The 17,236-nt window shown below is 42.4% G+C and overlaps 1 protein-coding gene across 3 annotated transcripts in view; it reads right to left on the bottom strand.

The window, feature by feature from the left end:
* The window catches only part of SHB (SH2 domain containing adaptor protein B), a 138,071-nt gene that overhangs the window by 93,148 nt on the left and 27,687 nt on the right, over positions 1 to 17,236 (bottom strand). For all 3 annotated transcript variants that reach the window (XM_087741678.1, XM_087741677.1, XM_087741676.1), the window contains exon 3: positions 890 to 1,105. In XM_087741678.1, coding sequence (XP_087597804.1) covers positions 890 to 1,105 — 216 coding nt within the window. The remainder of the gene's footprint in view (positions 1 to 889; positions 1,106 to 17,236) is intronic.

Genomic DNA, 17,236 nt, shown 5'->3' with positions numbered 1-17,236 from the left:
TAAAAAGGAAGGGGAACAACCCTGCTTCTAGACACAGCTTTTCTCTAGAACATGCCACTTGAGGGGAACGTCATAGAGCATGTATGACCCTAGCACCCCACAAGAGCATCCTGGAACATGGTCAGACTACCTGATACACCTGGGCCTTGCTGGGCACACAGAAGCTCTATGAAAGAAAAAGCCTTGGCCTCTAGAATCACATCCTCGCTGAATAAAGCCCCCGCAGCCCTTTCCACAAAGTAACAGAAAGGAAAAAAAGAGAAGTGTAACCAATGCCAACACAGACATCCACAGAGACAAAAACCAGTTTGTGTCAGATCTCCCTCACGAACAAGTGCTGATGTGGGAGAACTTCAGCAGTTCAAAAGGATGAATCCAAAGCCAAGTTCTACATATCCATAGAAATGCTTGCAATTACAATAAAAAAAACTCCAAATAGCAAGAAATTCATCACCGAGTAGAAGCATGTTACTGCATATACGTTACACAGATATTTTTTGTCCTGCCCCTTTAAGAATTGCCCCACAATTTAAGGACCTTGCAAAGCAACTCCCTCATCATAGAGCCACTCCAACAATAAACACTATCTACATCATGTCCATTAAAATGGGGGTAGGGGCAAGGAGCGGGAGAAACAGAAGTTTTACTAATGGGAACCAAGTGCTGAAATAGTTGACAACAGGTCAGCTGAAGCACCAAACAAAAAGTGCAATGTTCCACATTTCTGCAGCAGGTAAAGATCTGAGACTACCCACATTTGCTTTTCAGAGATTTATACACACACACACACACACCCCAAAAGAGCAGAAATACTTGAATTCTCCTAAAGACAAGTACCTATGCTATGAGTGTGAGAGACAATTTCCTGGTTAGGATCTAGGAATCCTACCTGCCAGAGCTGGGATGGTGACTTTGTTCCACTCCCATGGCTGATCATACTCATCTGCAGGCCTGTCATCATCCTGTGGCAATTTGCTTTCTCGTAAACGGTGACTCACCACACTTTCAGAATCGGATTCCACACCACTGCCTTCTGGTTCATAGGGTGTGTCATAGAGCTGCATGTTTTTCTGATGGGACTTCATGCCTTCCTGCTTCTGAAACTCTGTTGGCAAGAAAGAAAATTGCGTCAGCATTGCTACTAACCATGACTTATCATCACAGTCAATAATTTTAGAGCATTCAGCTTCTATCCATTCCTTACTAGCCACATAATTATACAGATAGCAAGCTTGTACAAGACTTCAAAATTTTACCTCTACATTTGGTAACTGGCTGGAAGCAAAAGTTTGCTCCAGCTAAAAATCACAGCACAGCCTCATGCCTCCACCAACATTCCTCACCTTGCACAGAGCCAGATTACAGGAAGCACACAATCCCTGTCAGCCTGTGTAAAGCATACTTAGAAGCAACTGTATATAAATCCCCCAAAACACTGAAATTTGTGTATGCAGTCTCCTCAAGAGGAGATCATTCAGAAGTGCAATTTGAAGATACAAAGATCACAAAAAATAAATCCCACAGTATAATTATATATGCTGATAAAAAAATTCTCTGCAATTATCTCTACAGAATATCAGCAGAAAATGAGCTAGGACTAGAGTAAGAACACTAAACAAAAGCATTGGCAATTAGAGCTTAGCTCACATTGTATGAAGGAACATGTATTTCTTTACACTAACACTGACCTCATAAATTTTTTTAAACTTGTTGAAGCTTCACAGAAAGCAACAGTGTACTGCCCTCCTGAATACAGCAAACCAAAAACTGGGCTTTGTTAAGAGGAGTACAGCTAGCAAATCAAGGGGCAAGCTGTCATGCCTTCACCCTTGGCCCCAAAGAGGCAACACCCACCAACAGGTGGGTCCTACTGTGTCCAGTCTGCACACTCCCTACGAGGAGTGTGCAAGGAGTGAGCTAGTTCATAAAACTACAAAGGAGCCAGTGCAGAGCTACTAAGATAGCAGAGTCCTGGGGCCTATGATAAGGAGAGATGATTTTGGTTAGTCTGATGAAGGGAAGGTCAAGGGGGATGTAACAGCACCTTTCAGCTGCCTGAAGGGCAGTCAGAGCCAAATCCTTCTCCAGCAGTGTCAGAAGATGCAATAAGGAGAAACAGACACAAGATGTAGCTTGAGAGATCCAAGTGGGACACTGGGGGAACCTTCTTCCCCTGGTGTGTAGTGCAGCCCTGGGATAGGTCACCAGGTAGGTCATGGGAGGTGTCTTCAGTCTTTGGAGTTTGCAGAGCCTTAGCTAGACAAAGCCAGGGTTGCTCCATCTACTGATACAAAACTGGATGGAGTGGGTGATAGACCAGATGGTTGTGCTGCCATTTAGAGGGACCTGGAGATGCTGGAAAACTGCAGGCTAACTGGCTGGAAAGCAGCTCAGCAGAGAAGGACTTTGGGGTCCTGTATGACAGCAAGTTGAACATGACCCAGCAATGCACCCTCGTGGTAAAGAGGGCCAGTACTAACCTGGGCTGCACTAGGAGGAGTGTTGAAAGCACGTGAAGGAAGGTGATTCTTCCCCTTTATTCAGCACTGGTGAAGCCACATCTGGACTGCTGGGTCGAGTTCTCACCTCCCCAGTGCAAGAAAGACATACTGGACTGAGTCCAGCAAAGGGCCATGAAGTTGATAATGGAACTGCAGCATTTTTCATATGAGGAGAGGCTGAGAGAGCTGGGACTGGTCAGCCTGGAGAAGATATGTTTCAGTGGGGACCTTACCAATGCATATAAATACCTGATGGAAGAGAGTGAAGATGGAGCCAGACTTTTATTGGCAGTGCCCAGTGACAGGACAAGAGGCAACAGGCACAAATCAAAATACATCAAATTCCATCTGAACACAGGAAAACACCTTTTTACTGTGATAATGGTCGAACACTGAAACAGGTTGCCCAGAGAGGCTGTGGAGTCTCCATCTGTGGAGATATTCAAGACCTGACTGGACATAGCCATGGACAACCTGTTCTAGCTGACCCTGCTTGAACAGGGGTTTTTATTAGATAATATCAAGATGTCCCTCCCAACCTCAGCTGTTCTGTGATTATCCTGACTGCTGCAAGGAAAAAACAAGAATTTCATTAATTGTAGCAAATTGCAAAGTTAGTAAAAAAAAATAAAAGGACTCAGGGAGAATGGGGAAAACTTTTTAACCTACAAATGAAGTAAAAATTTAGAGCAGTTCTCTCCATTACTGTAATAAAAGGCATTCATCAATTCATATATGAACAAGAACAGTATAACCAAGTAATTGCTCTAAACCATTTCAAAAGTACTGTGAAATGTCTACAATAAGACAGTGCCGTTACTGCTTGGAAAAAAAATATTAAGTTTATACATTACAAATACAGTAAACCTGAAGAAACATATTCTAAAACCAATGATGTAAATACAAGCAAGATAGGTTACAATAATTCCTAGTTATAAATTATAACCACATTATCACCTTTCCATACAAGCAAAACCTAAAAAAAGGGTATCTTAAAGGGCAGCTTATTTGAAAAGAGTGCTTTAAACGTTTTCAATTAAAACACAGTCTTTGTCTTCGAGCTATCTTTTGAAAATAATCTTGCCCAAGGAAAAATGGTGCATTAAGAAAAAGCTGTATTAGAAAGAACACCCAGCTGATACTCTCTTGAATGCTCCTGGATCAAAAAGATAAACATTTTATTTCTTCTAAAGTCAGAAATGTGGTATGTATCTGTCTGTCTTTCAGTACTGTGAAGCCAGCCACTGCTACACCAGGAAGTGTACATTTCTGAGGAACAGAAGCCATGATCCTACCAAATCAAAGACTTAAAAAAAAAAAACAAAAACAAAAACAAACCACAAAACAAACTAAACTATTAATTTTAAGTGTGAAACACAGCTACACCACTGGCTCCTGGTGTGTGAGTATATTTCAATACTGGAGCCCATGACCAACATTTTTCTTTTACCCACAGGACCAAAGCACCAGGCTGCACAGAAAAGATTACCTGTAAATAGAAGGCAGTATGCTACTGATTCATGGTTCATGTTCAGGGACCACAATTAGAAAAATTATAAATATTTGATCCTAAGGCAGAAGAGTTTTTCTAGGAAAAACTAAAACCTAGGGAGAGCAAAGAAGTGGAAGAAGGACAATATATTATACATGCATATATAAAAATATATGTGTGTATACACATACACACCTATACACACATACTTACATACAGCCTCTTTTATAAAGCTTCCTACAAATTTTCTTGAAACTCCATCTTTTACTTATATATTGGAAGAGTATGTGTAAAGAAAAGTCATTTTACTAAAAGTTAAATCAGAAACAGTTCCTTTCAATAACAGGCTGAATCTGTACCACAAGCAGTATTAGCATTATACACACTGATAGCTCAGTGCAGACTTGATATTCAAAAATTAGGTAGTTGAAGACAACAGAACATCTGTGATGAAGCATTTCTCATGTTTTTCACTCAATCTCTAACAATGACAGCTCCAAGTGCTAAAATAGTTACTGGAATGACCAGGGAGTCCAAAAATGTAAGTTTCACTTTTTTGGATTTTTCACTTTTATTAATTTTATCCTTTGAACTCTTGCTGCTGATAAAGAAGAGTGCATTTTTACAGAATTATGCTCAAGAAGTTAATTAGCTACTAGAAGAAGAAATAACTGAAGTTTTTAAAGAACTCATTTTACTAGGAGGTTAGAAGACGCCCCACAATTAATTCTTATTCTCGCAGATTAGCAGTTATAACAGAATCGGACTCCAGGAGTCTGGACTCCTGTGTAAATCCAAGAGCCTGACCAGCAAGGTACAGAAACTGAGATATCTGGGAACACAAGATTATGATATACAAGACTGAACTTAACATTCTTCTTCCCATTTGGTGAACAATTCTAACAAACACATACAGAACAGACAAAGCTCCACAGGACAAGCAGATAACATCATGGTAACCTTTCCAGCAGCTGCACTAAACCTCTTAATAGTCTTAAATAATTCAACAGCATTACTTATAGATGCACCATGTTCCTGAGGTGAGTTTGGAGAGAATTAGGGGATATATCATGAAGAAATCAATTGAAAAGATATATCATCAGCTGTGAAACCAACAAAAAGAAACTCTGAAGACAATACTACTTGCTTACAGAACCCAATAGGTGAGCTTCTACAGCTTTCCTTCCAAGAGGATGCAACAGACAAACAAAACAACCAGATTCTTCTGCAATGAACAGATGCTTCATCTCAAACTAAAGCATGCAGTTATAAGAGGTCAAACAATGTAGTTGCACTCTTAAAAAAAAGTTTTGACACACCAGTATGTCAGACTCCAAAGTGTACTGACCCACACATATTAGGTGCAAGTGCAATAAAACAGATCCATCTCCACTTCAGCTATAGATTTCAGGACTGGTGCAGGATTTAAAATGACAGTCCTACCAGCTCCTCAGCTGCTTTCTGTACCACCAAAGCCCTATCCTAGTGAGCCAAATCTGACTATGAAGGTAACATGCTGGAAACAGTATTGCGATGCAAACCCAACTTTTGAAATTGACTTTTAAGCAAAATACAAAGGCTATCCACACCCTTTGTACCTGAGAAGCTTGGAAGTAGAACTCAGGACAGATGACAGAATTCTACTGCTGGGAATTTACACAGCACACTTAGTTGCACCCATCTCCATTCAACAGTACAGAGCTCAATGTAGAGTTGGTCATACTGGTCATACTGGTGGATAAAGCTTCACCCTATTTCCTAAAGCATGGGACAAAATACTTGGCAATGCTCCTAACCCCATAACCCCAACAAATAGCTGTTGATAGAAGTCCAAAAAAAAAAAAAAAAAAAAAAAAAGTACCTGAGAACATGACTCAAGAACAAGGCCCTTTTGTGGACAACAGCTACTTGTATTCCTCGTTTTCTCACCTGTCTCTGAAAACCTGAAGTTATCAGTGGGCATAGAAAGAAACTTGGGAAGGCTCAGAGGCTCAGGCTCACATTGACAGGTACTGGTGAATACGTGATGCATCTCCCCAGACATTATCCTGACAGCCTGGCAGTCTCTAGCAGGTGAAGGCCACATCAGAGCTAGGTCTGAACACAGAAAGCCAAGTCTCCTCTGAACTTCTTCTTGTTCTCTATCAGGAAACAGGTCTTGCTGAATTGGCCCAAACCTCTGCTCTCCACATGCTCTGCTCTTGAGTCTTCCAATGAAGAGCCACTGAACCAGCATGTAACAGCATTAAAGGGGAGTGAGCTGTTTGCACCAGGTGTATGGGTAGGCTACACATCAACCAATAACTTGCCAGAGGCATAAGACAGATGCTAATGCAAAGATCATCCTGACACAAGAACACTTGCTCCCATTGAATCCATTTCCTTTCCCTCTCCATAAACAGGTCAGAAATAGTCAACTGCTTGCTTATTCCAAGCCTCACATTGATGTTTCTTTTCACGCCCATCTTGGCAAGATACTATGCAAACATTTTAGAACTCATGCTGCAGAATTCTCATTGTATTAGTGCAAAGTCTATTCACCACAGAAGTGGTGAAGTTTTATCTCTGCTCACATTTCACCTCAGGCCACCAGAAGTCAAACTGCTTTCTGCTCTGCTTCCAGGTCCAGCTGGATGCCTCCAGCTGGTGGGACACAAGAGAACACCAATAACATTCCAACAGCAGAGAGGGATGTTTTGCTTTGAGGCTGCAGCAACTGCCTCCCAATGCTCATGATTCCAGATTTTGCTGCAGGAAAAGCTGGATACGAGAAGATCTTTCCTCAGTTTTCCTTCTGAACAGAAGCCAAGTGACTCGGAAGTGAGCCACTTTCAAGGAATGACCAACAGACATTTGTTCCCCTGCCTTGGTGTGAGAGCTTGGCATAACCTCTTGACGTGGAAAGCAATGTCTTGAAACAGCCTGCATCATGATGGAAATCCTACTGAAGTCCATGTATAGCTCATTACCCCAGGAAGAAACATTCAAGGCAATTTTACCTTCCAACAGTCCTGGTAAAGAAAGACTATTAGGTCAGTCAGAGCAAGGGCAGGAGGGGAGAAGTCCCTTTATGATAACTATCAATAAACCAGCAACAAAAAACATTAATAACTTGCACAGAAAATACGTACTGAAATAAAACAAACAAGCAAGCATACCCTGCCCAAGAAGACAGGAACTACACGTTTTTCTTCAGGGGTAGGGAGGGGCGGGGAACAGGAAGGGTGGGCGTTGGTGGAGTTGAGGGAAGCTGATTAAAAAAACAAAACACATTGGAAGAAAACCTACATCCTCATGGACTGAAAGAACAACAGTACTGCTTCCAAAGGACATGAAAACTGTCCTTGGAGATGTATTTCTTTTATGGCAGAGGCAAAGAAATAAAAAATTAAATTTCTTCAGGTCCCTGAAGGCAGAAGTTTATTCTACAAAGTCTTCCCCCTCAACACCTAATTTTTGGTTAAATAAGCAATGATTAAACATTATAACTGCTATCTTAAAATTCATAATTTCTGCAGACTTTACCTCTTCAGAGGTGCTTTGGTGCTGCTTAGCTACTTACTCCTTACACATTTCTGAGAAAGACATAGAAGAGGAGTAGGGATGTCCTTTATATTTAGGGGAGGGGAAAAAGAATCCAAAAAAACCTCCACAAGATTCTGTACATTTACTGCAGCTTGGCCAGTAGCCAACTCCAGATGTTGCTACAGCCAGTTGCATCATAATACTACATCTATGGTTTGCTTGTAGGTTTTATTGACATTTCTGATCAGGAGCACTGACCTTTGGGATTCATTGTTCCATGGGCTAAATGGAGCAATTCAAGTGGTAACAATGCAAAACAGATTTTGGCTCAAATAAAATTCGTGATTCTCATTCTATAATCCAAAGTTTCTAAGCCATGTAAAAGAGGATTCATTCCTCATGGTAAATGGGAATGGAAGCCCTCTTGGAAACAGAGTGCAGCACAGGTATTTTCATGTACACCTGTTCGCACAATGGTTCTTACTAGCCCATGACACAAACTACAGTGTCCCAAGAAATTTCTTCTAAGATTAGCACAAGCAGAATCAATTCTCCTCGAAAGACATTCTAATACCAATGTGGTGGCTATTTTAAACAAGCTAGCACTATCCAATGTCAGGACAGGGAAGCTTGCAGCTATGACTACTATTTCCTGCAGTTAGATCAGTCTTGCTACTCATGGCTGCTACTGATGCTCACAATGCCCTTGCCAGCTCTCTTCAGGCACACAATCTCACCCCTTCACAGGAATCACCTTGAGAGGGGAAAGGACTGGAAGAACCCATTCATAATGTAAATGCCATTCAATGCTTACACAGAAGGAAGATATTTTCTTGAATCTTGTCTGCCTGTGAGGGTCTGTGCTTATGGAAAGTTTACTCAAAAGCATGGATGAGATAAGCACTGATCAAAAATATTTTTAGTGAGTATAAATATTTATCTATATTTATACATTTGAGATGATATTGCAAGGGATATCTAGATGTGAGCAAAAAGCGAGTCTATTAAAATCAAGACAAATTATGTAACCATTTCCCTGATAGCTGGAGGTTTAAGTTCAATAAGAATTACCCAGAGAGGCGTTATCTTCTCTGCATGTAACTAACTTTCAACATGGCCTTACTTGGGACAGGGGAAGAGGCAGAGAAGAAGGGGAAGTGGCTAGAGGCCTCCCTCCAGACTTAATTGCCCTGTGATACATAGTGGGAAGAAGTTGCCTACGGGAACAAAATACATGGCAGACTGAGACCGTAGAGTCGTGTAGCCAGAAAAGCTGCCATATCTGATTTAACAAAACCAGATAAGATGTCCTCTCAGCCAGATGAGATGTGCTCTTATCTTCTTTTAGCCACCTGCTAGCATTCCCCATAAAGAGTGCAAGGCAGGGAGAAGGACTGCTGTTTAAAAACTCCTAGAACAGATTTCTTCCACAGACATGGTATCTACATGGTGAAAAGCAGCACAGAAATGTGAATTGCACATTGTTTCTAAAGAAATATCTAGTCTGTGAATGATTAAAAAACAAAACAAAACTGAGAGCTCAAAACATAGCCTGAAGTTTCCCTGATGACTAATGACCATTGTTTTATCTTTGTTAGTAATTTTTCGGAAAAATGCCATGAAAACAAAGAGAAGTCAAAGTTTTGGAAGTGATATCTGATGCATCTACAAGAGATCTTTCCCTCTAACCAGGATTCCAGCAAGAGCAAGCAATATCAGTACTCTCTTTCCTCTTTTGGCAGGACTTAAAAGCCACACAGCATCTGCATACTAAATCATCTGGGTTTTTTACTGTTCACTGCAAGGAACAGCCACAGTGATTATTTGCCACAGTGATCATTTGCAATTTTGCAAGTGGCAAGTTGCAAGAAACAGTGATGAGCCACAGTGATTGTTTGCAATTCTGTCCACTTCAACTTGCTTTCCCAAGGAAAGTCTTGCCTTAGTTGCAATCTTTCTGTTTTGTCACTCAAGTTCAGCTACTGGCACAATCTAGGAACTCTGATTAGTACCTAAGCAGCTAATGAAGATGAATCACAATCTGTTGGACATAAAAGCCTTCAGATATGACTCCAAATGTTAGGATAGGAAATTCAGTAAACAAAGTCCAGCACAGTCCTGCACATGCATACTGCAAGGATCATTAGTGTAAACATGAAAGATGTCTACATTTGCTGTTCAGCTCTGGAGACAAAATGATTTAATTTACAATTCTACCTCCACATGAGCAGACCAAGCTACTCAGTTGTCACCACATCCAGCCATAGATTTTTGCTTTTCACAATCCAAGGCCTTGCATGCAGTAAAAGACAGCTGACTTGCTAGCACAGAAAAAGTGACAGGGATATGAACATTGAAATTACTGGGAAAATGTTTCAGCTGATCCCCTTTGGCCTATGATCCCTTTGCTCTTTGAGTCAGCTCAGCAAGTGATTGATGGAAGGAGCAACTAGCACCTAGCATTTCTAAGACTTCAAATACTCTATGCTGAGCTGTCCAGCTGCTAATATTCAGTACCTTGCCCTTGTTTACAGATTTGTCTGTAGTTATCATACCACTCAGGCAAACCCTGACTAGATGCCAATTCTTAGTTGAAAGCCCACTTACAGAGTAATCTGTTAGTAATGCAGTGGTGTTTTTTTCCCCTTGGACAACAATTTTATATAACAGTACAGAATATTAAGCAGTGTTTGAACGTATGCAGCTATTGATAAAATGCCCTAAAGCATACAGTCTACCACGTCATCACTCAAGAGCATTTGTGCTTACACAGATATCTAACTACAGCAAATAAATCTGGTTAGCATTCAGAAGAACATCATTAAAAACACACCCTACTGTTAAGGAAAGCAAACCACAGTAACGCGAACACCATAAATCAGTCCTCTTCCTCCCTTCTTGCAACAGAAGCATCACAAATCATGAAGAGTAATATTTGATATTTTCCACTTAGGTCGCCAGAAAATGTCATGTTATGAAAATTCATTCCAATCATGTTCTTGGTGCTTACAACTGAGTCAACATTTTTTGGTAATTTTTTCAGCTACACTCTTATTTTCCAATATGTGTCTCTAAACCACTAACCAATGTGCATGCAAACATTTTCAATGCACAAAGCCACACTCAAAGAAACAATTGTGGAAAGCTGGATTTTTTGCTGGGTGTTTTGTTCTTTGTTTGTTTCTAAAGAAAAAAACAAAAAGATCCTTAAAAAAGTGATTAGGAGAGGCTGTCTGTTAATACGCTCTACATTCTACCATGATGCCAAGTTTTCTCAGTGAGAGCGCATCTCACAACCAAAGGAAAGGGCAGTAATAAGTGCTACTCAGCTTAATATACAAAAGCAATGGTATATCTGAAAGACACCACATTTTTTTCCATTGTCTCCCTCTTCCCTTTCTATTTCAGTTGAGGCAGCAGCACAGATACCTTCTAGCCCACGTCAGGCCGCATTACAGCTGTAACAGCTGCTGCAGGACTTGCTTAGGAAAAGCTCAAGAGGGCTCAGCTATGCCACCACACTTTTCTGCCTTGCAGACCACACCAGCCAAGTGCAACTGTTTGACAGACCATACAAGAGCTACAACAGCACAAGAGCCACAAAACCCACTGCTTCTTCACACAGCTTTCCAAATTACCCACTCCACAGAAAATGAATGCAGAACTCAAAGGAAGCCCAGAGTTCCTCCAGGCAAGGCTCATTTCCCCCCAGTTTGTCTGCTTTGTTCTTAATTGCTAGTCTGACCTACAACAGCATCAGTTTTGTATTCCTAAATCTTGCTTCATAAAACCAAGCTGTATGTGAACTCTCCCACTCCAAGCCATCAACACATGAAACTGAACAAGGCAGAACTAACAGCAAGCTCAGATGAAGATTGAGTATTTGCATCTTCGTTTTCCACACGTTGATGTTGCTCAAGAAATTTAGTCACAGTAGCACAACACGGTCCAGCAGCAAGCAGCAACGCACTGCAGGCTTCCTAGATCTTTGCTTGGGTAGGCATGACAGAAAGAAATGCACATATCAGCGCTACAGCACACACCAAAACAAGACAAGGCTTACCTGACCACATCCAGAAAAGGCATGCTGCTCCTGCAGAAAATAGCCTCTAGTAATTTTAGCAACCAGAATGGTAATGAACAGCTGAGTTTGCATAGGTACTTGAGATCCTCCAAAATAGCGCTTTCAAGCAGAGTTCGTCATAGCCAGAAACCTTCTCTACGAGAGCAGCTGTATGTCGTTGCCAGCCTACACAAAATGCACAGTGCACAAAAGAAGTTGTATTTCTGGCCACTTCCCACTGAAGTTTTAAGGTCATTTTGTGACACTACTGTGAAGTCACATTAAAATGTTGGCAAACTGATATGGCAAGATATTCAGTCTCTGTGGCAAGCAGATACAGAACTGGCTGAATCTTCAACCCTCACTTACTCTTAGGGATAAGAAATATCTCCTCTGGTTTGGGTTACAAAACCAAAAAAGATGCAGGAGAAACTGTAGCTACCACTTTACAGCTGATGTCAGAAACAGACTCCATTTACTTGAGGTTTCACTCATGTTTTGACACTAGATACTTTCAGAGTTTGGATGCAAAGCTATCAGGCAAAAATTCTGTCCATTTACCAGCAAGCTATGCACAACAAGGATGACAAAATATCACAGCTGAAAGGGTACCTTGTTTCTTCCAGGAAGTATTACGTTTACCTCATCATGTGCTTAAGTAATACTTCCTGTACCATCCTGTTTGAGCTTACTTAACTTTCTGTACAGTACAGGGAAAAAAATAAAGTGATTACAGTAAGAGTGAGTCTAATATGAAGGGATGTTTGAGAAAGTATTTCTGAGAAAAAAAATCCTCACTAGTTTAAAAAAAAAAAAAAAAAAAAAAGACCTCAGCAGGACTTTTGTCTTGAGCACAGCTAGCTGGGGAAAGGATAGAAATTCCTTCTGACTTCATAGCATGTGTAGTGTCCACTAGTTTTATTTTAAAAAAAATAAATCCGGGTTAGGGTAGAAACATTTATTCCCAGGCTAAACCTGATACTAGCTTGGTTATTAAAATGCTGCTCTTAAACATTTTCACATGGGCTTCAAACACTTCCTTTGACTAAAAGCCTCTTTGCAAAAGAACAAGATGAAAGAGAAGAGGAAAACAAAGCATAACATTGAAGAAGAGGCATATGAGTGCAACAGGGGACTTTTGTCTCGCTTTTTGTCCCAAGTGCTGCCAGTCTCATTTTTTCTTTTAGCATCACTGTTCCAGCTCCAATTAGCAAATCCCTGTAAAGCTTACCAGCAACAGTTCACATCTCTCCCAGGCTGCTGACTCTTCATGTAACAAATTCTCCCCATTCTGCTTTTGAGCAATGTTGCAGAAGAACAATAGAACTGGGACCAGTTTGGGAAGATTGAGGGCTGAACCAATAACTCAGTTAACTGGTAAGATGTACCACTGATGTCCTCCACCGAATAAAGTAACACTCCTTCCAGTCAGAGCCAACAGCAAGTTTAGAGTGCTCCCTTCCTTTTCCATGCAGACCACAGTCGTATCAGTTACCTACACTTCCATCACATTTCCAGCTGGAAAGCACACAGAATTCCTGCCAACAGAGTCCAGGCATGCACGTACAGGCCCAGTCAAGGCTGCAAGCCCATCTGTTCAGCCTCAGCTCCTTCATCCCAAGAAGGGATAGTGAACAGCTCTTAGGAATGATACTGCTGCAACAGCAGCAGCATGCTTTCAACATGAATATCCCCAATCAAGTGTTACCTCCAGAAAACTGGAACATTTATAGATGAGCTCCTGCTCAAGCTATATTTCAGCAGGTTGCTTCTTTGTGCCTCACAAGCACCTGTCTGGTCTTTCCACTGATTAAGTTTAAAAAGACCAGTACTGGGAGCATACTGACACAGTGGCAAAGCTGGAAACGGACTGAGACCAAACAAACATGGATTCCCACAAGCTAGCCTGGGATATTCCGATTCTCACAGCCATTTCTCACCTTCACAGAACAGCTACAGATTAGTTGCAGGTTCATAGGATAAGTTAGGTTAAACAGATATGAGATATGTTGAATCTCCTACTCAAAGCAGAGTCAGCTATGAGGTCAGACAAGGTTACTCAGGTTCTGGTTCCTCAGTCCAGTCTTGAAAAACTCCAGAGAAGGAGACTACACAATCCTGCTGGGCAACCTTCTCCACTATTTGACTGTCCTCATAGTGAGAATTTTTTTTTCATTACATTCAGTTGGAACCTCTCATTTCAGTTTATGTTCACTGTCTCTCACTCTTTCCAGGCATGGAAAGGACAGAGGAAGTAGTGAAAATGTAAACCAGCTTTCAAGTGAAAATGTAAACCAGCTTCATTTTTAATTTACTTGATCCAGTCTAAGGGTTTACAAAACTCACACTAATCTTTACTGGACAGGGAGAAGCTCCCTTGGCTGCCATATGTCCTCATGCACAGGCATGTCCTACATAAGAGAATCCTTTGCAGCAAGCTGACGTTCATCTTTTCTATCTCACTCGATGGCCAGAGCAGTGAGACATCTTCAAATTCAACATACCTTGTTCTAAGGGTAGGCGTGGGGAGAAGAGGGTGGAAGTGAGATGGGAGGGACACTAAAATGACCTTGAACAGAGTGGCAGCAAGGTGCTTAATCCAGCAAGATATGAAATGAGAAAACAAGGAGCTCTTTCACCTTTGTAGCCAGAAGATTTCCAAGATTTCAAGTGAATTCAGACTTCACTGAATTCTTCTCACTCTAGGGTCATAGTTCTTTTTTTTGTATTTCTCAAGACACAGCTGCTAGAGTTCTAAAATGACAGATCCTCTTGGACCACACAGACCTCAGTGCTCCTCAAGCTGCTGCTGGTAGCATCCTTGTCTTGAAGGGACAGGCAATTCATATGCAGTATTAAAGGGACCACTGTTCTTATGAAAAGCAGCCCAAAAACCTGAAACTTCTCTGGGGGCAAGAGGGATGGGGTAGAGGGAGAGGGAAGACCTGTGGTAACTGGCAGGCTAAAACAGACACAGAATCAAAGAAGCATGTTAAGAAACTTAAATATAACCCTCTATGCCAAAGGCAACGCTGCGTTCAAACCACATACAGGCACCAAGGAATAGGCACCATCATATGTTACAGATCATAGAATCATAGAATCATCAAGGTTGGAAAAGACCCTTAAGATCATCGAGTCCAACCGTTAACCTGTCACTGCCAAGTTCATCTATGCTGTGTCTTCAAGCACCGTATCTATCCGTTCTTTAAATACCTCCAGGGATGGAGACTCAACCACTTCCCTGGGCAGCCTGTTCCAATGCTTGACTACTCTGTTGGTGATGAAGTTTTTTCTACTATCCAACCTAAACCTCCCCTGGCGCAGCTTGAGGCCGTTTCCTCTCATCCTATCACTTGTTACTAGGGAGAAGAGACCAATCCCCACCTCATTACAACCTCCTTGCAGGTAGCTGTAGAAAGCAATAAGGTCTCCCCTCAGCCTCCTCTTCTCCAGGCTAAACAACCCCAGTTCCCTCAGCTGCTCCTCATAAGATATGTGCTCTAGACCCTTCATCAACTTTGTTGCCCTCCTCTGGACACGCTCCAGCACCTCGATGTCCTTGTTGTAGTGAGGGGCCCAAAACTGAACACAGTACTGGAGGTGCGGCCTCACCAGTGCTGAGTACAGGGACACTATCACCTCCGTGGTCCTGCTGGCCACACTATTCTTGATACAGGCCAGGATGCCATTGGCCCTCTTGGCCACCTGAGCACACTGCTGGTTCATGTTCAGGCGGCTGTCGACCAACACCCCCAGGTCCTTTTCCGCCAGGCAGCTCTCCAGCCACTCCTCCCCCAGCCTGTAGCGTTGCATGGGGTTGTTGTGACCCAAGTGCAGGACCCGGCACTTAGCCTTGTTGAACCTCATGCAGTTGTCCCCGGCCCAACGATCCAGCCTGTCCAGGTCCCTCTGCAGGGCCTTCCTACCCTCCAGCAGATTGACACTTCCACCCAACTTGGTGTCATCTGCAAACTTACTGAGGGTGTACTCGGTCCCCTCAGCCAGATCATCAGTGAAGATGTTGAACAGGACCGGCCCCAGTACTGAGCCCTGGGGAACACCACTCATGACTGGCCACCAACTGAATTTGACTCCATACACCACCACTCTCTGGGCTCGGCCGTCCAGCCAGTTTTTAACCCAGCGTAGAGTGCACCCATCCAAGCCATGTGCAGCCAGCTTCTCCAGGAGAATGCTGTGGGAGACAGTGTCAAAGGCCTTACTAAAGTCCAAGTAGACAACATCCACAGCCTTCCCCTCTTCCACCAAGTGGGTCACCTTGTCATAGAAGGAGACCGGGTTAATGAAACAGGATCTCCCTTTCATAAACCCATGCTGGCTGGGCCTGATCCCTTGGTTGTCCCGCACTTGCTGCATAATGGCACTCAAGATGATCTGCTCCATGACCTTTGCCGGCACTGAAGTCAGGCTGACAGGCCTGTAGTTCCCCAGATCCTACTTCCGACCCTTCTTGTAGAGGGGCGTCACGTTTGCTAGTTTCCAGTCATCTGGGACCTCCCCGTTGACCAAGACTGCTGATAAATAATGAAGAGTGGCTTGGCCAGCTCCTCTGCCAGCTCCCTCAGTATCCTCGGGTGGATCCCATCTGGCCCCATCGACTTGTGTGCATCCAGGTGGAGGAGCAGGTCAGTGACTGCCACCTCTTTGACAACTGGGACTTCACTCTGCATCCTATCTCCATCTCCCAGCTCAGGGGCCTGAAAAACCCGAGGATGACTAGCTTGACTATTAAAGACTGAGGCAAAGAAGGCATTAAGTACCTCAGCCTTCTCCTCATCCTTTGTGGCAGGGTTACCTTCTGCATCCAACAAAGGAGGGAGATTCTCCCTGGCCCTCCTTTTGTCACTGATATATTTATAAAAACCTTTCTGTTGTCTTTAACAGCGGTGGCCAGTTTAAGTTCCAGCTGCACCTTCGCCTTTCTGATCTTCTCCCTACATATCCTCACAACATCCTTGTTGCTTGTATTAGGAAAGCAGATAGGTTTTGCCTAAGTAACCCTCTTGATCAAAGTGGCTTGAAACTACTGCTTCTTTACCAAACATGATGCAGGGAGTCTCCCAAACTGTGGGCAAGGGTTTAATAGCATTTTGAGCTCAATGGTTTCTCTTTCCCAACTATCCAAGCATCCATTCCTTCACTTCACTTTTTGTAGAAGAACATAGGCCAGATTCATCAGACACTGAGCAAGTAAATTGCATGAATGAAGTTAAGTTCCTTCCACATGCACTCTCACCTAGTCTATTATGATGCTGACGTACCTTTCCAAAGTTCCGGACATCTGGTTCTCATTATTTTGGGCGTAAGTTGTGTTTTAATGAGAAGAAGTGGCAAGAAACTGAAAAACCCCTCAATTTATATTCAGGCTTGTGATTCAAGTTTCACCATTTAGTCCATTTGCATACTACATCAAATCATAAGAGCAAGATGAGGGTGTTGAAACAGGAAAAAAAATATATCCTGGCTTAAACCCATTCTGGACAATATGTTTGTACACTGAAACTAAGCAACAAAATTCTGTGCATGCAACTGATGCATTGAGAGGCAAGACACAGGGTCTCTCTCTTTCCAACTCCTATTCCAGACCAAGGTCAGGGGATGGTTACTCTTTCAGGAAAAGGCCAATTTTAC

The sequence above is a fragment of the Nipponia nippon genome, unplaced genomic scaffold (genome assembly GCF_047370975.1).
Source record: "Nipponia nippon isolate SJK-2023a ecotype South Korea unplaced genomic scaffold, ASM4737097v1 scaffold_8, whole genome shotgun sequence".
Classification (NCBI taxonomy): domain Eukaryota; kingdom Metazoa; phylum Chordata; class Aves; order Pelecaniformes; family Threskiornithidae; genus Nipponia; species Nipponia nippon.
Note: the sequence above shows the minus strand (reverse complement) of the source record. Positions and strands in the feature narration are given on the sequence as shown.